Genomic DNA, 22,558 nt, shown 5'->3' with positions numbered 1-22,558 from the left:
CTACAAATACACTCAGTTTTAAAAGAAATTTATAAAACAAAGTGAACATAAAATATATGAACAAAAACACTGCTAGCCTAAGAGAGAGAAGACATAAAATATAAGTTGTCCCCACTGCTTAATTAATTAATTAAGCACCATGCCATGAAGATGTATGGGGGAGTGTAAGTATAGCTCCACCATTCTTGACCTTGACATTAGATGGAGCTGTGCGGTCAGCTTTACACGCCTGCCGCTTTAACCCACTGGTACACACTGAGAAAAACACTGGGTAGGCCCCCGAGCTGATCTGGACACCATGCAGGAGAGAAAAATCTTGCCCGTGTCAGGAATTGAACCCCAGCATGCAGCCTGTTGCTAAACTAAATGAGCTAGCCCATAAACGATTCCATATCATCAACTTACATGTCAGCTAATACAAAGAGCTTTTTAACTTTGTTGGCCACTTCACAGCTCTGCGCTTCATGGCAACCAGTGCACTGCTTGCTGTTAGGCGCATATGAATTTTGCCAATGAATCAGCGTGTCTCATGGCCCATAACATTTGGAATAAAGGAAAGTAATTAACTTGTGGACTGCTTGACAGCATTATGTTTCATGCCAAGCAGTGAGGTTCATGCGTGGAAGATTATGATTTGTCAGCAGTAGACAGCAGTTATCAGCTCCATTAGCCATTTGTTCTCAGTTAAAGTTAGTGAGCAGTGTGGTATGCTTTAGAGCAACATGTATTCCTATATGACACCTATGTGAAATACAGATCTGCTAGAAAGTGTAGGCGAAATTTCAAAGTAAATTTTGTGATGTAAAAGTTCCGAGCAGACAAACAATTCACAATGTGGTGATCAAACTTAGAACAATGAGACTCTTTAGCAGACAAGAAAAAAATGTTAGTGCCAAGTGCTGACTGAGAAGTTAGATAATATAGAGGCCAGCCTTGAACATACACCTAGAAAATCAGTGAAATGTCTAGCTCAAGAGACTGGAGTGTCAAAGTCTAGTGCAAGAACAGCAACACAATTGCTGGAGCTCAGACCCTCTAAAATAACAGTAAGCTGTTCACTTTCACTTTCTGCAATTGGTTTCTACAGTCCATCATCAAAGGTGAGATCAATCCAACACTTTTATATGAAATAAAATACATTTACATTTATTTTTCATTTCATGGATCCAATCATTTCCCCGTGGGGCTGGATATAAAACATGTCACATATTACAAATTCATGATGACTACACATAATTCATCCTTTGTCCAATATAAAATCAAGCCTGAGACAGAATAGTTCAAGTTGTCACGACAACACACATAGGTCGTGGAAAAACCACGATCAAATTCACATCTTGCCATTCCACACACGCTGGCAAGCCATATCATTAAAACAGTTACATTATAAAATATTAAAATTCATAACAAAAAAACAGACATCATACATACTACTACACTTACAACAAGCAAGTCTCAACAATGTATAATTCACACACACACAGACCACTTATTAACTCTTAACTTTTGACCCACTCACATGCTCGACAAATTCATCAATTGAGTAAAATTCATTACTTTGCAAATAATTTCGTAAAACAAACCTAAATTGGTTTTTATCATTTTTTAAAACTGTGATATTTGACGGCAGAGTATTAAATTGCTTGACGCCTGAATAATACACCCCCCTCTGACAGGATGATAAATGTGTTGAAGGTATATGAAGGTGGTCATTCCTTCTGGTACCAATCACATATACAGAGCTACTGGTTTGAAACTTATCCAAATTATTAACAACAAACATCATTAAGTCCAGTGTCCTGTAATGGAAATACATCATACATGATGGTCTAAGTTTTCTAGAAGACTTAGTCCATATCTTCAATTTGAAAACAAAAATACAAACAAACTCTGTGGTTTCAGTTCACAACCAAACTATACTGACCGAGCGACTGCCGCTTGTCGGCGAAGTTAAAGCCAGCTTTAGCAGACAGAGGGTAATTCACCACTTAAAATTAATCCTTCTCCAAAAAACTATTACTGAACTCTCATTCATCTGTTTCTATATGCCAAAGACCACTGAATGTAATGTTCAAAGATTTCACTACATACCTCTTACCATAGGTTGTACCTGATGGCACCTATACCTAAACATATATGCAAATCGATCATAGTACTTGATCAGGGACACCCACGCATACAGAAATCAGTCTGACTGAATAGTTAAGGTGGATGACAGCTTCCCCCACTTTACCTACCAGCAGTGTGTGCTGATGCTACTGCTGTTACCCCAACTTTTCACAACCATCCATCATCAAGATTCAGTCAGACAGTATGTCATCAGGCTGATATCCCCATAAACCAGCACTGATTTCTCAAACTATGCTCCCTTCTTCATATTCTGAAAAATGTTATGATAACTTCATCCTGAATAAGATATAAGAGATCTGTATGCATGCGTCTGTGAAACGTCCACAAAGGATGGAATATGAAACACATGAGGAAGAGCATGCAAGGGGATATATGGTCCCTAAACCTCTGAAGAAGGCTTGACACTAGAATATTCCGAAATTGAAATCATGTCAATTAAGCAATCATCAGCAAAGGACAATTTCATTTAGTCTCTTTCGCACTTGTCACTACAAAAACATCCCTGGTAATGAACGTAACAAAGCACCTAATTCACACCTGGGCAAAAGATTATATATTTCTTCTAATACCACATGAGTGAATGCTGAAGTGGTACAGTATGAACTAAATTGTTAGTATTCTGTACCAATTGTCTTTACATGGAAACAGGAACAAAATGTAGAACACTGCCTCTGATAATCTGTCACTATCTTCTGATAACCTTCACATTACAGTTTAATTTGTATCTTGTAAAAAAGAATTAATGTGTTTGTTAAAGTTCCCCTCAAATACATTATGAGACCACTTACAGACAAACAAACACAAGTCTGCACTCACCTAGATCAGCAATTGGAGGGTCCAGAGCACATACACCATCCACAAATTCCCATAAGAAGTTTTCATTTTCATCTCTAAGGTATTCTGCTAGCTCTAGCACTAGAGAAGTCACCTCCCATTTCGCTTCTATAAGTGTTGTTACTGATTTCGTTTTCTGCTTTGAAGCACCTCCGGCTGCACCACAGAACACGTGCACCAACAATGCAATCACCAAAAACTGCATCTTGGTGCTGGATGTACAAAAATCGTAACATTGCAATTCCTCAACAAAAGAGCAAATATTCAAATTAACATTATGGGAAATGTAATCTAATATTCGAACTATATATACATATAAATTTACTTGTGCATTCATAAAAGCATACGTAGCCCAGAAATCTATATAACAATTCGCTATGCCAGGCACTTCTAAAACAAACATTTACAGCTTACCTCATAATCGTGACTAATTTATAATATATTAATCTGGTCAGAATCTTTTAACCTACAAATTCAAATACAAAATCACAAAAATTACCACTCTGAATTTCCTTGTATGCGGTCAAAGATAACCTACAAAATATATAACAGGATAGCAAGTACTCTTCACTGCCGAAATAAACATAGACTATGTGTCTTGAATAAATGTTTAAAAGCAGTAGACGTTTTTAAAGTATGTTAAATAATTGACTTAAATCTTTCACTGCTCTGTTCAAGCATTTTGTTTTCATAATACAACTAAAAAATTACCCGCATCAAGGAATTTAGTCTTTTGTGAGATAGATGGTCTCCTCCATAGTCTCTTAATTCGTTAATATTTATTAATAAAATGTAAGTACATCTTAAGAGTAATTTTTGAGCAAGAATGGAAATACCCTTGCAGCGGAGTCTGACGACAGTCACAAAAACAAATTCTACTTAATGCTTAATTTCAACTGTACATACATGTCTCATGCCTAAGTTAGACACATCGATGCTTTTCGAGTGTTGGCAATATTACAATGACAGCAACGACAGCAACCAATCAGCACAGGCCAAATAGACAACGTTCGTGAATTCGTGAACTACGTGAAGCGCTTGAATTAGTAGTCTGCAATGGGCATGTTTGGCAAATTTGTTTTCTCATTCAAAGGATACTATTATTTTGAGATAATATTAACATAAATTATATAGCAGAAAACGTCAAAATGTTTCCTTGGAAAGAAATAGGATACGAATAAAAAATGTAAATGTTACTAAGCAATTCACAAAGGGAACTGATTTCTTGCAAACGACTGCATTTAGGCGCGATTTGCAACATGGTCTAAACAGTCTAAACGTCAGTACCTTGCAAACATAAATTCAGTTCTTTCTGGACGATACAACTCCCTGAAAACTTATAGTCACAGTTGTTAATCAAGTAGATAAGTCAAATTTTGTTCCAAATTAGATAAGATGATAGATTCACGTGACAGTCTAAAACACTACGTTAACGCAAAGTTACGTCACCTGCACGATAGAAGCAAGGCCGGCGCAAGCCTAAATCCGCCCAAGGCGATAAGAAATTCAGCGCACACCACGCACCCGTTAAAAACAATAGTTTAACTAATCTTCATCACAATAGTAACATGTCCTGATACTATGTTAAAAACCACCTTGGTATCGCACTTTATGAAATAAATTTTCATTGTTGCATGAAATGTTTAAGAGTAGAGGATATGAAAAAATGTGTACATTATTTTCCATGAACGAACTGAAAATAAAGCTAAAAAGGGTGTGTGTGTAATCTTGCTGCCCAACTCTCGTTTATGAATCATGTCTAACTCAGCTATTTAACATAAACTCCACATAAAATTTGCACCAAGAAGATAACTACTTTGAAACTCAGTGGTATGAAGTTATTTTCATTGGTTGCATCCTGTTGTCTCAGACCTAATATAATATGTAGGAACTATGCAGTTCCTATAAATTACATATTGGTATGAAGTTAGTTTGGCTGGACAAGGATTAAGGCATTATTCTACAAAGAGAAATGCTTTGTCCATTTATAGCTTTCAACAGCTCATATACAGACTATAATCTGTGCCTTTCAGGATAATGAATGGGTGCTCTTTTAATGTTTATTACATAAGTAATATGATTGACTGAAATGGCACTTTACCCATTTGTGACCCATATTTTACCAATTCTCAATTTCAGTGCTGGTTGGAAACAGCTATCTTAGTTAAAATTCTGTCTCACACCATTGCAATGACATACCTGTGGTCCAGCTGAACACAGGTATCAAAATTGTAATGCTATATCATTTCTTTCAAGGTAGCCTACAGCCACAATGCCACTAATTTTTTGCACTACTCTACAGATTTACCTTATGCTTTCATGCTGCAACTCATTTTTAAACCTCAACCTCAGCAAGGTTGTTCTTGGACTGATAAGATCAGGTCCCAGTCACATCCTATGTGATAATTCTGTCAATATATCATTCTTTTCAACTGTAACACTACAAATGGGACATGATGTTAGCAATATACTCAAAGTTCACTGGTCCTGAACGATTATGTACAGCATGTACACTAACTTCGTATATTAAGATTACTGCATTTTTGCAACATGAATAAACTAGACAAGACTGACAAGAAATGTGATAAATTTTGGATACTAAATCTCTCTTTGAGAAGTTAAATAACAGTTACATTAAACATTGCAGTCCACTGCAACATTTAGTAGCAGACAAAGTTACTTTCAAGCAATAAATGCTTAAGAAACAGACATTCTGAAAGAAAGATTAACAACTGTGTAATATGTCTGTACTTCGAAGAGTACAGGCGAAATTAAACATGAACAGACTGAAGACAACGCAGAAGAGACTGACCAAGAACTTCATGTGGACAACTTCCACTCATCTCCAGATATACTATATCTGATAACCTTGCATACAACAGCTATCAGCTGCTCTGGAACTGTCAGATAAAACTGTAAAAAGTAGCCTGGGTATTTGATACAGATTCAAATGACATACATCAGAGGATAAGAGGTAATTATGATTTTGAAGGGGGTCATATACAGCAAAACCCCCATTTAAATGCTTCTTCACATGCCAGTGTATTTAAACACTAAACTCACAAAAATTTTAAATGGATGAAATTTAACACAGAAGGTTATATTGTACATACTAACAAATTACATAAACCATGAGGAAAATTCAACTTCCATGACAAACATGGAGTAGCTCAAAAACCTTCCATTGTTGAAGGATACATTGGTAAATGGGTTCCCAAAATGAAGCTCAAACCCACAGGTCAGCCAAATGACACACCTTGAAACTTAACACACTGAGCAACAGCCAGCTAAAGGACTGCATCTCCAGTGTTCTGTGTTCAGTCAATAAGAAATATACAGCTACAAAATTTCAGTGCTCAGTCAAAGTCAGCCAGCCTGTGTATAAACTGATGCAGCTAAGATCTAAAAGTTTGTGTAAAAATATTAAGTTTCTGGATATTATCCATTGTTGTTTATATTTCAAAACACAATGTTTTGGAGACTGGATTCTGTCTCCATCTTCAGGTAAAACCTACTCACCTGGGCCCAACCAACAGAGCTAGTCCATCTCCAGATAGACTAGCTCTATCGACTGGGCCCAACATGAAGACAGAGACAGAATCAAGTCTCCCAAACATTGTTTTGAAATATAAACAGGACAAAGGATAATGTCCAGAAACATAATATGTGTACTGATGTTGTCATACTTACCATACATCAGTACAATTCCAAATCAGAGAACCATCACACAGTGGGAAGGAAAACATTGAGAAATGTATGTACTATACATCTGGCTCTATATACATATGAATTTGTTTTATTTCATGAACCTATAAACTTTTTGGCAACAATAATTTTTATAGCACCACAATATTTGACCCAATATTCTCTACTACAATATTTCAACAGTGGTTCCTAAGATATAATTTTTTTTAATGATACAGTAGTATATAGACCTGTTACCAAGCAATGATCATGAAACAAGCAACTACACAACAGTCTCTGCTCAGTAACGACTCCAAAAATGAGCATGTTTCCACAAGGAGAGGATACAGCAATAATGGAAGAGATGTTTTCTATGCAGCCCGTATGGAGGTGTTATAACAGGGATCAATTAGAAATTGCAGTCAGATAGAGAACTGCTGGGTTTCAGATGTGAGCTGTTGCTGCGAGAAGCTGGTAGCCAAGGCTAGTGACAGTTTGGGAACCCAGACAAAGGGGAACGTCCACCATTGGAAGCCACTACCAAGCAACTGCAGTGAAGATGTGACTGTAGATACTAGTGCGTGTATAAAAGTGAACTGTAAAGTGTAGTAATGCACTGTATCAAAGTGTGTAATAAATCTGAGTCAACAGTTCAAAACCCATCTATGACTATAGTCATCCTATCATGTGACAACACCATTACTGGTTGCAAAATATGGGCACCAGTGCCACAGTTTGGGATTTAAATCCCATATTCACATGCAATGAACATTTAAATAACAAGCAGCCATCTACAGTGGGTACAGGGCTGCCGTATATCAGACACACAGATGCTACACATTGCATGAATTTTCAGGTGCTGGATGTTTTCTTGGGCTAGGGGGGCAGCAAATTTCTGTTATGTGCACATGCATATGCAGCATTCCTGGCTGTGATACAGAAACTCCAGACCATCAAATTATGACCTGGCACAGTGTCTTTCAAATATTTTATCCAAACTATCTTCCAAATTGCTATTGGTGCCTCTCAATCCATTAACAACTTTCTTGGCCCATTCAAAGTACTCCTGAACTCTTTCTTGTGTCCAGCCCTCTGGAGATGCCCTCTCTAAATCGCGCAGGTTATACAGCTTGTCTGCTAACTTTATCAGCTTTGCACCAGGACTGGATCCTGCTGCATGCTCTATCTGTAATTAGTAAACAAAATTATTCATCATTCAACATGCAATAACATAGTATATTTTGCTGCTGTAACAATCTTATTTTTGAAAACCAACTTCATATGTTCATGGTACAGTAAAACCTGCCTTAAACGGACCCTTTATTAAACGGAAATATTTTCAGGTCCCTTGACTTTGGGGCTGAAAAAGATGTTAAATAACCTGGATTAAACGGAAACTGTCTAATGTGGACAACAGAAATCAAACATTTATCAGTGACAAACCATGAAAATGCAGCAGGGATCCTTGTTCTCATAAGTACTCATCCTTTATCCTGCTTTTGTACTTTCTATGTACATTACATGGACTAAAATCCAGTTCATCTGTCATATACTCTGCGCCATGTCCCATGTAAAGCTTATGACACAGTCTATTGTATATGTCATATAGTAGCAGAAACTGGGAATGACAGCAAGCACATTACCTGCAACCTTTTACGTTCTGCTTGGGGCAAGCTTTTATCATCCGTCAATTCCCTCACTAGGTGGCACACATTAACACCAAACTCAGTCTCAATCTCATCAAAGCTAGTATCTGTGTCTTCTACTGTGTCATGGAGAAGAGCTGCCTGTATTATGTCCACATCATATACATTCCCTTCCTCTGTCAGAATTTTTGCTACACCTATTGCAAAAATATGTCATTACAAACACTATCATCATTATAAACTATTATTATAAATAACAGTTCAATTTAAGTTTAGCTCAATGTCTAGCAGGTGTGCAGAAATTATTACTGATATGCACATTGCTTCCCTCTTTAGTTCCATTACAATTTTGACTTCAGGAGAAAAACGCTCATTGCTACAAATTGTTAAATACCACAGCACTTTCAATCTCATTTTACACCAGGGTTTGGGGTTAAGTTACGTTCATTTTACACCATGGACTTAAGTTACGTCAGTTTATATTGGACTGTCGTGGACGCTTTCATCAGATATATTTACCTATTTTCTTTTTATTGCTAGTGGGGTGGGACTAAGTCCCTTATACTGCGGCCACTTCTGCCCTATTGTACCAGCCCCAGATGATAGGTGAGGGTGATTGTGGAGCAACTGGTGGAATGAAGACTGGCAGGGGAAACTTAAGTACTCGGAGAAAACCTGCCCTAGTGCCACTTTGCCCACCACAAATCCCACTTAACCAGAACCGTGATCGAACCCGGGCTGTCATGGTGGAAAGCCAGCGACTAACCGCTTGAGCTATGGCGCTGCCTCTATATTTACCTAACTGGTACGATAACATCCCATGGTGTGGGGTCAGTACACATCTGATTTTCCCATACCTCAAATAAATAAGAATCTTTATTCTCAAAGAATTTAATAATCGCACATTGTTCGACTATTTTATTGTTTAAAAATCAACGGGCACCGACAATATTCCAGAGTTCATTATTAAAAACTGTCATCCTCAACTAGTAAACTATTAAGTATTCTAACTTTATTCTCTCATTGTAATCCGCCAATGTGCAGTAACTGACTTGTCCTATATCATGTAACAATGATCTATTGAGACGAAATAAATAAATACCAATAGGATGATTAATATATGGAGTTCTCTCCGGGTCTTTCCGTCGTTGGTACACGTGTTTAACAGCAGCAAAATCAACGCATTTTATTATGAGTGCCAACACATCAGCTGAATTAAGAGCAGCAGTCATGTTCAGCAGTACAATTATAACACGTAAAAATAAAAGCGTTAGACATCAGAGTTACGGAATATACTATACTGCACACAATGTACACCACTATTCTTTCGCAGCTACAGTTAATATTTTATTTCAACGTTTGCAATCCTCGATATTTTTGGCGCCACTTCCCGACCACCTACAAACCCTCAACTACATATACTACATATAACCCTGGTATCACCTGGCACAAACCTGTGATCACAGCCACGGATCACACTAAGCACTTCAAAAGACGCATGGATACCCACCGCAGAGCTTGTATTCTTTTTTACGTGCTCTTCCCTGCATGTTCTTGGGAATCTCGTGATATATGAGTGTTGGAGTGTCTTAATAAACTGGTTCTGGGAAATCATGCAATCCCAGCACCGGTTTATTAACACACGCAAATTCCAAGAAGACACACGGATAACCATGCAAACCACAGATTCAAACCATACCACTGAACTCAAATCACAATTACAAATAAACTCTCACGGGCACTACAAAGCGCTATACAGATACAGAGTGCTATCGAACAGATAAACATTCAGCGTCGCCAACTGACGTTATTTCTATCATTTCAACGTAGCCAACACAAATCCAGTTCCTCAATTATTTTGCGATATATATATATATATATATATATATATAGACGTTATAAAACGAAGCCTGTGAAAAATGTTGAATTTCTAGTTTACAAATCAGTGTTGGACACCGGACAGTGTCTGCCGAGGTAACCCGTAAGCAGGAGTTTAATGAAACATGTATAGTCAAAAGCTGAGTCAATATAACTTCTAACAGTGACTATCAAGGGATAAGCCGGTCCTTTTCCACCAATGACTATGCATAACCAAGGAAAACTGTTTACAAAATGGTAAATAATGCCAACCGTAACCCAACAAACTTGGAACTGAAACGCTTTTACATACGTAACAGTAACTGACTTGTCCTATATTATGTAACAATGATCTATAGAGACGAAATAAATAAATAAAGAAAACCATATTTTATTATTGGCAGCCATACTGATTTGCTTATAACTTAGATGTTAATGTTTGAAATTTATCTGTAATACTTTTGACATATTTGTAATACTAATTACAATTTGAAGTTACATGCAATGTTGATTTCTGAATTTTCTTTGAGCTGAGATTTGTTTAAAAAACAGTGCAGTTAAAATCTTATAGGTCATTAGTGTATTAGTAACTAGCGTTAAATATGAAATTATGTATTTAAGAAGCCTGTGGATAAACCTATATTTTAATACTCATTACTTTTTGCAGTCTGTCCCTTCAGCGCCAGCCGTGGTGCTTGGCGTCAAACCATGCTCAAATAAGCAAAGTTTTGGTCGCAAATCGAGGTGAGATTGCATGTCGTGTGATCAGGACAGCTAAGAAGTTAGGAATACAAACAGTAGCAGTCTACAGTGATGCTGACACCAGTGCAATGCATGTGGAAATGGTATGGTGGCCTTTTCAGGCAATTTGTCCTTTATATTCTTCCACACTCAGGGTCTAGTGGAATGACTGGATTAACAAGTGGCCAGTCATAAGTGGTAAAGGAACAACATTTTTCGCCCTGAATTTACATACACAAATTTGTAATGGTAAAAGGGATGCTGAAATGTCTCACATTAGTGCTCACAGGAGGTGCTGAAAGTATTCCAAATTTGCCAAGGGGGATGAAATCTGGAGTGCACCTTTGTACTACATGTCTTGGACATGATTGTCTTAGCTGTATACAGAGCACTCACAGGTGATTATGAACTGTATTTAAACAAGTTGTAAAATATAAATTAGCTTTTTAAACCCAAGCAGAATTTGTCTTTCTGTTGCGACATATGATCTTATTACTGAAAATAACCGCAGACAAAGGCTGCACCATAGCTCAAGTGGTTAGTCGCTGGATTCCAACCATGGCAGCCCAGGTTCAAACCCGGGTCTGGTCAAGTGGGATTTGTGGTGGACAAAGTGGTGCTGGGGTAGGCTTTCTACAAGTATTTTGGTTTCCCCTGCCATTCTTCATTGCACCAAATTCTCCATCATAATCACCCGGGGCAGATACAATAGTCCAATCAGTGGCTGCTGTGCTGAGTGGACCCAACTTGACTCCACCCCTCACTATGCGTATTAAAAAAAAAGAAATTAACCACAGACAATGTATGAACTTATTGCTGACATCTTTTAAACTTATGTCGGTGGTCAAGTTCCTATAAGAATTCAACATTACTCTAGTATTGCCATAGATAATATTTTTGTGTACAGTTCCAGCAGAGATATTATTTCAATCAAACCTCTGATAAATGAGCTCTTTGATCATGATGTTGAACTTCTAGGTATAAAAAATACAGAATTGTTTTCACTTAATGATTACTATACATGAACTAGGTCATAAACAATTTACAGCACATCTAAGTATTGAAAATTGGGAATCAGAATTCAGCAGCCATGATGTAACCTCAAAATTTAACACATTCATAAAAATATTCTTTAGCATATTTAAGCAGCCTTTCATGCCAAAACAGAGAAAAGTGTGCTTGAAAATAAAGATTGGATAATTGAAGATATTGTCACATGTTAGTGTCTAGATACGGTTTGGATTGGCAGTTGGGTTTGCTGGATGCTTATAACTTGTACCTATTAATAATTATAACAGTCTCGCTAATTAACACTCTGAAGATCATTACAACTGCAGCACACACACAGTCCTCTGTTCATTACTCTGTATTCTACTTGTTACACTAGTCTGGCTTTCAGCTATCATGTCACAGTATCAAGACATCTCATAAACATAAACATGATCTTGGCCTAAGTAGGTCATCTAGTCCAAACCAAATAATGAAGATTTGCTATTGGAAATGTTGAAGGATGTTACCTCAAGTTATTAAACAGGCAAAATGTATGCATTGCCTTATAGGGACATTTAGAGTTATATAATAAAGTACAGGTAGTCTGAAAAATTGTGAAAAAGGAAATAGGTAAAAACTCTTCTGGAGAAGGAACCTCATCAATAAAGATGAGTAATAATATAACAAAACGTTCTGAACTCCTGGCAGACTCTTTCAGTACTTAGTAACAGTTACAGAAACAATTAACAATGACACCAAAAACTTAACAACCAAATATGCTACAAAGTATCTAATGCTGAGATTAAAACCCAGAAAGAAACTTTGCATGATTATGATGAAGTATAAACAGAATTACCCCAAAACTTCGCAGATTCATCATCTGTTTAAGTTATCTTTGCAACCAATCAGTTGCAGTAGGAGCTTTCCCAGAATGGCTTAAAGTGAACCTATTGTGTAAAAGAGGTGAAACATCTTGCGTATTCAACTAATGACCAATTTAAATACTAATATTAATGTTTAAAATGTTTGAACATTTTATTTATAAGAGAAAATAATATCTGAAACTTGAACAGCACTCTTGCAGGTGAACAGTTTGGATTTATGAAGCTCTAGTAAATTTTACAGATGAAATCTTACAGGCTCTTAATGATAGAATACATTTGTGTAATATAGTCTTGTAAATACAACACTTTGTAGATTTTTGTTAAAACACCACGTGAGCCATATTTCTGTATATATTTACAACATATTTTGGCCACACAGAGCCATCATCAGGTGGCTAAAACTTGTTGTAAACGTATATGAAAATATGGACTAACAAGGGAATGGTCTGATCCGACATGTCGAAACCTGCCCTGATTTTTTTCACTGCAAGAGTACACACAACAAAATCCACTGTCAAAATTTTAGCTGCCAATACACACTGAAAATATTTTTTAAAAATTTCCGAAGTTACTCATTTTTTCTGTATGCGGAACCGCTTGTACCAGAGGTTTGTACAACCCCAGCCTAGGCTGTGAGTCAGCCATGTTGTGTGTTGCGTACTGCTCTGCTCTGGCTCGACATTTCTCCAAGGGTCTGGCAGGCTACAATATTGGCCATGTTCAGCAATTTTTAAAAAATACTTGCAGTGCGTATTAGCAGCTAAAATTTTGACAGTGAATTTTGTTGTGTGTACTCTTGCAGTGAAAAAAAAAATCAGGCAGGATAACACTGTGTAGTCCATTGAAAGTCAACCAACATATTGGAGAATGTGGTGGCTCCATCTTCAAGCTCTGCTCACTACCTGCCTCACGCTGGTTTCATGCTTGGCTTATTCTTGGACCCTGAAGATGGCGACATGTTCCTTCAAAACATCAGTTGACTTTCACTGGATTACACATTTCGGATCAGACCATTCCCTTGTAAGTGGTGTTTTAACTGGCAACCTAGGAAGAAGGATTTGAGGTTCTCACAGCATTGGTGATGGTGCTGGGATATAATGCCGTGTAGTCCATTCATATTTACCCGATGTCTTGGAGGAATGTGTCCCATCCATACAGATAGCAGTCAGTAATTCTACTTCCTTGCTACTTCATGATGGTTTCTTGCTTAGCTTATTCTTTGAAGGTGACATATTCGTCCAAAATGTCAGTTGACTAACGGGCCATGTAACTTCATATCCCAGAAAACAGAACTCTTCAACCTATGAAGTGTTGCATTTTCAAGATTATATCACACATGTAATTACACATAATGTTCAGATACAGTACTATAATAAAATGCATGTTGTTGGAATATCTTGTGATCTTACTAAAGCATTTGATTGTGTGAATCATGAAATACTACTGAAATTTGAGGTATAGCTGGACAGTGGTTTAAATCATGCCTTCACAACAGGAAGTAACAAGTAGGAATAAAGTCAGCACCTCACACTGAAGTATTGTAAAACATGGAATTTTTCCAGGTTCATTACTTGTTCCTCTGCATTTTTTCATATACATCAGTGACCTGCACACAACCATCAACTTGCAATCCAAACCCATATTTTTTATTGAAGACGCTACTACTGTTTCATACCCAGAAATTTACTACTTTCAACATTGTGCAAATTATATCTCTGCTGGCTTGAACAAATTGTTTAAAACCAATAAATATATGCTGAATTTTGATAAAAGTCATAAAATTTTTATTCTAACATCAAAACTTGTATTAGTCTAAATACAGGGAATGACGATAAAAGTACTGAAGAAGTGAAACAGCTAAATTCTGTGATCAAATTGACAGTAACCATAAAAAAGTAATACTGAATATATTGTGCATAAACCAAGTTCATCATACTTCGCTATGAGGACAGTCACATCACTAGTGATGTGTCACTTAGTGACATGACTCGATCTATTTGATATTTTTAATATGGAGAATTTTGTAAATCACTTAATTTATTTGACCAGTTTTTTTATGTAACTCTCTTTTCTATAACAATGCAGAAATGTTTTGGGGATTGTATAATTTTTACTCTTCCACACATAGTATCCTTGATGCATTTGAAATCTGCTGTCAATTGATCAGTAGCTCTGTGAACTGCAAAGGTTATGTAATGTTAAATAATATGTGAGGATGATGATGAATGGTGAAGCACCAACTTAGTCCAAAATATTTACTGTTTATTTATTAATTTAGGCCGATGAAGCATATAATATTGGACTGCCCCCATCTGAGGAGAGTTACCTCAAGAAACAGAAGATTGTTGACATTGCAAAACATTCCAGATGTCAGGCCATCCATCCTGGATATGGCTTCTTGTCAGAAAATACAGAGTTTGCACAGCTGTGTCAGCAGTCAGATATTACATTTATTGGCCCACCAGCCAGTGCTATAAGAGACATGGGAATTAAAAGGTGAAACATGATGGAATTAAACACACAAGTTTTGTGCATATTTCAATGAAGTTGTTATTACAGTTGTTTTCTTTTACCCTTTCTGTGTCATTTTCCATGCATTCTTTACTTTGAACCAAACAATGAAAGTACGTATTATTGTGGGATTATCAAGTCTATGATGTCATAGTTCAATTCCTGAAATACTGAAAAGATTAATGTAGAGGTAAGGCTCTAGAACTTATCAGTAGGTCCTCAGTTCAAATCTCAGCCAGGGTACTGGCTATCGTGACTGAGGTTTCTTGTCATTTTTTACATTCACTCTAGGCAAATGTTAGGATAGTACCTTGATTAGTGCATGACTGCCCACTTCCAAATCTTTTCCAATTTATCAATCATCCATCATTGTACAATCCAACACTGTATAATTTTCATACTAAAAAGAGTCATCATATAACCCATCGGAAAAGAAACGTCTGAAACCTTTGTTATGACTGATGATATTTTGTACTGGGGACTTTCATTAAGATCTTGGATATTTCTTGTGGCCAGTGAAAGACGTTCCATCACCTCCCATGACTGATCTGTAGGGCTACCTCTTGTTACATCTCCACAAATAGAGTCTCAGGGAGAGGAAAGAGATGGAGTGATGATGACCCTGAGCAGCTGGAAGATATGTCCGCACTTATAATTTATTGGCAGAATAGGAATTTGAATTTGTGTGTTTTATGTAAGCCCATACACTATAAGGCCCTGGGTTCAATTCCTGATGAGGTCACTGGATTTTTCAATTGACCTAATACTTGCAGCTGCACTATGGCTCTGGGGTCGACTCAGCCTCCAACAGAAATGAGTATCAGGAAACTTTCTGGCTGTAAAGAGTGGCCAGTGTGTAATTATTATTATTATTATTATTATTGGAGGGGGTGGGTTTCCCCATGCACCGCGACCAGTTTGATCTATTGTGCTCCCCCTATAATCTACCAGCCTCTATACCTTACTGGTATTGGTGCATACCATCAGTTCCTACTCAGCCAGCGAGGTCGGCCTCTACTGGCTCAGAGGTATCTCAATGCTTCCCCCATCTACCAGAGGCGTTAGAGACTACTGTTGGGTGGGAAATGTCCTTAATTTAGCTCAGTGGCCTCCTTTGGAGACATGAGGTTCTTTTACATGCTGTAAAGCTACGACACGGGACCCACGGCTTAAAGTCCCTCTCGGAGGACTTGTTCCCTGAATTTTTCCGCCCTTAAAATTTCCACGACTTCCGCCGGGTTTGAACCTGCGTACCTTGAGTCATGAGGTGGGAACGTTACCCCTAGACTACGGAGACCGCTTGGCCAGTGTGTAAGGCTGACAGCCTCACTACTGTCTGTGAGTCAATTTTCTAGAAAATGTGTGAACCTTGACATCTCACAACCCTGTGGACCTCCATGGCCTGTTGCAGAGATAGCTTTACCTTGAGAGTCAGGATAGTGCAGTCAGTATAGTGACTGACAACAGGCTGAAGCACGCTGAAGTCTCTGGTGAATTTCTGCAGCAGGGATTTCCTCTTTCACAAGAAATTCGATGACAGCACGCTGGCAAAATGACATATCATTGTCGGCCATTTTGTTATGAGTGATACTGGTCATGTGATGCAAGCTATTGATGTCACAAGACACTCGAGGTTAACACAACAACTGATTCCACCTACCACTGTACTCTCTTTCATCTGCTGTTCCCAGGTTGCATACAAAAAAAAAAGCCGCTCATGACTTTCGGTACGACCTACGTACTATTTTGGAGGAATATACTGCCTCTGTCTTCAGGGTGAATCCTGAAGATGGAGTCAGTAAGGTCCTCTGAAACATATAGCATGACATCATATCCCAAAGATATCATAGTTATCACCATGAGAATCTCAGATTTCTCTGTCTCACTCTAGTATGGTACATGGAGAAGGACCTTATGCGTGTGAACAAGAAATCTTAATTAAAGAAGAGCAAAGAAACTAACTTCTAACGTCCTTATTCAGTAACAAACCAGGTTACTAATTCAGAAATTGAGCCTCAAACTTAAGGACCAAAGATGTGATAATGTTCTGCATTCTCAGAGAAATTACATGCCTCAGGGTGTTCAGAATAATGGTGGAACAATGATTAGCAGGAGAAAAAAAAAACACCTGCTGCTGTGCCAGTTTGTCTACCAGAAATCTGACATGTTATCACCTGGAACTGAACTGAAAGCTCCATGGTGAAATGTCTTGGAAAATGAGGAGTACTGTCTTCTGGAATGTAGTGCCGTATTGTGGAGTAGAAGGTTCACTGATCTATTCTCTGCTTGCCACCTGGTTCTTGCTTGGCTTACTCTTCAGCCGCAATTTAAGTAGTGGTATGTTCCTCCAAAGGAACAGTAAACATCTCCCAGACCCAGAAGAGTTGTCTTCTGGGATATAACACTGTGTAGTCCATTGAAAGTCAACCAACATATTGGAAAATGTGGTGGCTCCATCTTCAGGGTCTGCTCACTATATGCTTCACGCTGGTTTCATGCTTGGCTTATTTTTGGACCCTGAAGATGGAGATGACAAGTTCCTTCAAAACATCAGTTGACTTTCACTGGATTACACAGTGTTATATCCCAAAACATAGCATTCTTCATAACCACAGCTGTGAGAACCTCAGAGCCAACATAGTCCTGGAACATTTACTGTGGAAACCATCAGAAACCACCAAGGACTAACAAAGGAGTAAATTGAATTTCTTTTTTGGATGGTGTGTCTTATACAAGGTTGTTAAATACAAGATTTTTTTTATTGGAACATTCCAAGACTAATAATAACAACAACAACAACAGCAACAAAACTGATTAAGATGAAACACTCTCTTTTCGTACCACTGAGATACATAAAGCTGATCACAGTGACTGCGCAGTTTAAAGCATGGAACAGCTTTGTCTGCTCGAACACTGGTATCGTGGGTTCGAATCCCACTCAAGGCATAGATGTCTGCTTGTGTTTGGTAGCAGCCTTGCGACGGGCTGATATCCCGTCCGAGGAGTCCTAGCGAGTGTCTTAGATTAAGAAACTGAAGTGAAACATAGTGTTTCAAAGATGGCTGTATGCTCCAATTGGGAGCAACAGGAGGGGGAGGAGGAAGAGGAGGAGAAATACATAAGGGAAAAATTGTACTTTTGGCAGAAACAGCTGTAAAACAGTGGAGTGTCAGAAAATAACATTTTGAGATATATTACTTCAAAACTGGGTACTTTGAAAACTTCACAGGTGGTTCTCTTTTATATGGTATTTAAGAAAGTGCTGAAAGAGTATTGGTATCATCCTTTGTGGTGTTAAGGTGAAGGAGTGTGAGCACCACAGAGGCAGGTTTATCTGATGGCCAGTAGAAGGAACGACCCTACAGCACAATATGTGTTTCAAGCTTCCATATGCTCAAAGATAAACATTTGGTAGAGGCGAAGTGAGTGCAGCAAAATCTTAAATTGAAGTCACACCCTTAAAACAAATATTGTTTTCTTTTTTTCTGGAGACTACTGGCTATGTATATTCCATGCATATACTCTGACTTATTGGTTGTTCATTATTAAAGCAACTCTTTCTGTGGGCTCTGCAGCACTTCAAAATCCATAATGTCAGCAGCAGGTGTCCCTATCATTGGGGGTTACCATGGCGAAGACCAGTCCGTGACTAAACTGAAACAAGAAGCAGAACGCATTGGGTTTCCAGTAATGATCAAGGCCGTTCGTGGTGGCGGAGGGAAGGTAATGTCTTATTCATGTATTCTTCATCCCACGTTATTGATTAAATTGTCTGGCCTCTTCCAGTTCATAGTTACTTTCAGAAATTGTGACTCTTATATAAAATTTGTAGGACTTCCTAGATGGAGAATCAGTGCATTGCAAGGTCTCTACCTACACACAACAACACACAGAAGTGGGATTCAAACCCATGAACCCAGAAGTTGAAAATAGTACTCATCTTTGACCATGTGGCCACTTATTTATATGTTAATAATATTATTTAAACTTTTTTTAATACTGTTGAGGTAATCAAATCGAGTAGTTTATGATGAGTTGGACATGAAGCACAAAACCTGTACCTTCAGTTTCAGAGATAATCTAGGGATACTGAGAAACCTTTTATCATCGCTCTCTGCAATGAATTAGGTGAAATGAAGCGAGTGTATGACCATGGGTTGTGTATGGGTAGAAGATCTGAGCCACTTTTCTTGTGCTTGAGAGACCCGGCCATTGTGAATGCATAGGTCTTAAGGGGGATTGTGAGTCACAAGAGATTCAGGGATCAGCTCATAAGGGACATCACTGTTTAAGATTATGACCAAAATATAATATCAAATGCTATTACCCAAGGAAGACAAAGTCTATTTTTGCAAAGAAAGTGAGAAAACACTATAGTATTTATGTAAGAAGACTGAATATATGTTTTCAAGTTGTGATACATTAAAACAAGATTCTGAACATACTGTCACATGTAGGAGGGTACGTGTGACGAAATGACAGGTTCTAGTTCAGATGATTGGATTTACTGACAGCTTGGTCATATTGTAGCAGAATGCTGTTGGTATGCCACTTTTCTTATAGGGATTAATAGGTTTTTGGACTTTGTCTATCTTGTGATAATTGAAAAAGCACATCTCAGAAACTGGATCTGTTTCCATCCTCATGTGAGGGTGTGGGAGACATCTGCTCTCCAGTGATTGATGTTAGCTGTTTCTAACAGACCAAACAAAGTAGGTGTCTCCCACCCCTTCACCTGAGGATGGAAACATCCAGTTTTCGAAACGTTGTGTTTTATAGAATACCGGATGATGGACAGAGTGCAAAACCCCAGTAATCCCAAGTGCTGTACATCATCACCATCATCGTCGTCATTGTCATCAGAAACCTCTAGAATCCACTGTTTTTGTGCCTGTCAATGTTTCCTTGCTTATTTGTGTCCAGCCCAGTTCTCTGCATGAACAATGCAACCGCAGCAACTATGTGGCATGTGGCAAAGTAAATTCTTCTTGAAGTGTGGTATATTGTGCTGTACTGTGAAACATTGCCTATAAGAGGCTATAGAAATACAAATAACATGTAAACATTATTATACTTAATGATAGATTATCCAATACTAACAAATGATAGGATAGTATCTCAAACTATGCTACAGCTAGTTTTACATCCAAATTCAGCCTAACATATGACACTGTATAGTCTGAACTACTGATAGTGTCATTAAATAAACTGTAAATACATAACTAAATTCTAGGTACACTCTGCAGCAAATTAGTAGTAATTTTCTGTCCTGATTGAATGATATATTGTCTTTCATTTTAACATATAATGAAGATATTTCTCCAGCATTCACATTGAAGAATTCAGTGGACCGAAGTATTCCAGCAGTTTCAGTTGAGCTAGGGCTATCTGGGGCAGCAGTATGTTATGCTCCCGAATACCAGATTGCTGCCCTCACACTTCTTGTAAAGATACAGATGTGAAACATAAAGTTCTTATAGTTTGTGTAATTTCTTTTTATCTCTGAGGTGGAAGCGTCAGCCTCTTGAAGTGTGAACTGTCTTCCAGTTCTGCACTTAAAAGTAGGCCACTATCATTACTATCATGCATGAGTGTTAAGGAGCAGTTACTTTAAGAATGAAATGTTGCAGGGCATGAGGGTTGCATTCACAATGTCTGAGTTCGAGTCACAGTTAGAGTCAGCAAGGCGTGAGGCTCTCAAGTCATTTGCTGACCAAGCGATGCTTCTAGAAAAGTTTATAGAGGAACCAAGACATGTCGAGGTGCAGATTTTTGGAGATCAACATGGTAACTATGTTCATTTGTTTGAACGTGACTGTAGTGTCCAGCGCAGACATCAGAAGATCATTGAGGAGGCTCCAGCTGTAAGTAGTCATAACTGATGTACTCATGTCACTTGCACAGACGGCACTGTTCATTCTCACATCTCAAGCCTTCTGTCACCAATATTACTGTTCGATATTGTCATGTGATTAGAGTGAGTATAGATGGGGTTTCGATTGGTAATTGGACTTATTGAACACTTACAGATCGTAACTACAACTATAGCACTATCACTAATTCACACACTCAGCAGTTCACTAGAGCACATACTAAGTCTTCTCAGTCTACTGTTTCTTCACCGATTATCACCTGGTAACGGTTTCCAATGCTGTAGCTTCCTCAGCTTCCATCTTCATGTCCATTACTGCTTGGTGACTCTCTCACAACTAACTGAACTCTAGACTTGTCATGATTATAACACTTGGCATGGACCGCATAGAAAACATCTTTCCCAACAGTTCTTTTAGTGTTATATCATGTAACTGTCACACAGACTGTGTAGAGAACACTGCTTCCCCATTACTCCATTGGTGTGTTCAGCCATTACCTAGCAATGGCCCTTGATTATAGTGTCATTACTTAACAGCTGGTTAACATGCTACAATATTAAAAACTTTTTTTTGAATATATGATCTGATGCTGTTAATCCATCGTGGTTGATTTTTCAGATAAAAGAAAATGTATTGAACCAAGGATTTTTTCTGAAAAAAAAAATAATATTTTCCTCCCACGAAGATGCACCATGGATACTATCATTCCAGATGTGCATTACTGAGAATTTTAAGATACGTTTAAAAACTGAACATATCCACTATCTCTGAAGAAAAACCAGCATTACACACTAGCTGAGACGACAGAGAAGTTACATAATATGATGCATGCTTCGTCTGTGTGTCATACAGAACTATTCTGTATGTCTGTGCCAAGATCATTCCATGGTCTTCCTTGCTCACCATTCATAATGTACTCATTTCAGATTATGTGATTCACTTGATCTGTATAAAGTAACAAATGAAATGAGATTTTCCACTGGGCATTAAATTAATATGGTTATATTTGTGCCTGACATGCTTTGCATTAACTAGCCAACTTCAGGTTCTTTTTTTAAATAAATTACACAATTGAAGAGTACAGTCTCTGGGTTGTAATGCTGTACGATGGGGTACCCAAAAGAAACTGAACTAATTTTTTTGTGGGCAGAGCTTTTGTAGTTCCGCGTTTTGCTGCTATGAGCGCATAGAGCTAATATTCCTGAGTCGATAAGCCGACTACCGTTGCTTCAGAAGGTAAGGACTAGTTTCGGCAGAGTTTATAGTGACAACTATTTTGTGTGATCATCGTTTTTGCAATGGCTGATTTTCGTGAACAGCGTGCGGCGGTGAAATTCTGCTTTTTGCTCGGGAAAAGTGGATCAGCAACTCTTGAAATGTTAAAAATGGCGTACAAGGACGATGCTAT

General features: G+C 37.9%; 3 protein-coding genes across 8 annotated transcripts in view; 1 reads left to right on the top strand and 2 right to left on the bottom strand.

Moving 5' to 3' along the window:
* Positions 1-3,966, bottom strand: part of LOC111866777 (UDP-glucose:glycoprotein glucosyltransferase) — a 46,619-nt gene extending 42,653 nt beyond the window's left edge. Inside the window, exons 1-2 of one of the 5 annotated variants that reach the window (XM_023856028.2) lie at positions 3,871-3,966; positions 2,947-3,176 (exon numbers count right to left, since the gene is read on the bottom strand). In XM_023856028.2, coding sequence (XP_023711796.1) covers positions 2,947-3,169 — 223 coding nt within the window. In that variant the 5' untranslated portion in view covers positions 3,170-3,176; positions 3,871-3,966. Of the gene's footprint in view, positions 1-2,946; positions 3,209-3,378; positions 3,402-3,675; positions 3,775-3,800 lie in introns of those variants that run through there. The other 4 variants (XM_023856025.1, XM_023856027.2, XM_023856029.2 and 1 more) reach the window with 4 other exon arrangements.
* Positions 3,967-5,981: 2,015 nt separating this feature from the next.
* Positions 5,982-10,052, bottom strand: LOC111866778 (guanosine-3',5'-bis(diphosphate) 3'-pyrophosphohydrolase MESH1). Of its 2 annotated transcripts, none has more exons than XM_033752414.1 (3): positions 9,805-10,052; positions 8,292-8,491; positions 5,982-7,834 (listed from the first exon to the last, which is right to left on the bottom strand). In XM_033752414.1, exons 1-3 carry the CDS (start codon positions 9,842-9,844, stop codon positions 7,607-7,609), a joined length of 468 nt encoding a protein of 155 aa, XP_033608305.1. In that variant the 5' UTR covers positions 9,845-10,052; the 3' UTR covers positions 5,982-7,606. The 2 variants fall into 2 exon arrangements, with proteins under 2 accessions (XP_033608305.1, XP_023711798.1); XM_023856030.2 differs by lacking the exon at positions 9,805-10,052 and adding an exon at positions 9,397-9,709.
* Positions 10,053-10,160: 108 nt separating this feature from the next.
* LOC111866784 (methylcrotonoyl-CoA carboxylase subunit alpha, mitochondrial) overlaps positions 10,161-22,558 on the top strand; it is a 33,050-nt gene continuing 20,652 nt past the window's right edge. Inside the window, exons 1-5 of the mRNA XM_023856042.2 lie at positions 10,161-10,409; positions 10,819-10,996; positions 15,045-15,262; positions 18,853-19,000; positions 20,908-21,141. Of these exons, the coding sequence (XP_023711810.1) occupies positions 10,372-10,409; positions 10,819-10,996; positions 15,045-15,262; positions 18,853-19,000; positions 20,908-21,141 (816 nt within the window). The 5' untranslated portion in view covers positions 10,161-10,371. The remainder of the gene's footprint in view (positions 10,410-10,818; positions 10,997-15,044; positions 15,263-18,852; positions 19,001-20,907; positions 21,142-22,558) is intronic.

Source organism: Cryptotermes secundus, unplaced genomic scaffold (assembly GCF_002891405.2).
Source record: "Cryptotermes secundus unplaced genomic scaffold, Csec_1.0 scaffold384, whole genome shotgun sequence".
NCBI classification, from domain to species: Eukaryota; Metazoa; Arthropoda; class Insecta; order Blattodea; family Kalotermitidae; genus Cryptotermes; species Cryptotermes secundus.
This window is presented reverse-complemented; position numbering and strand designations above follow the sequence as displayed.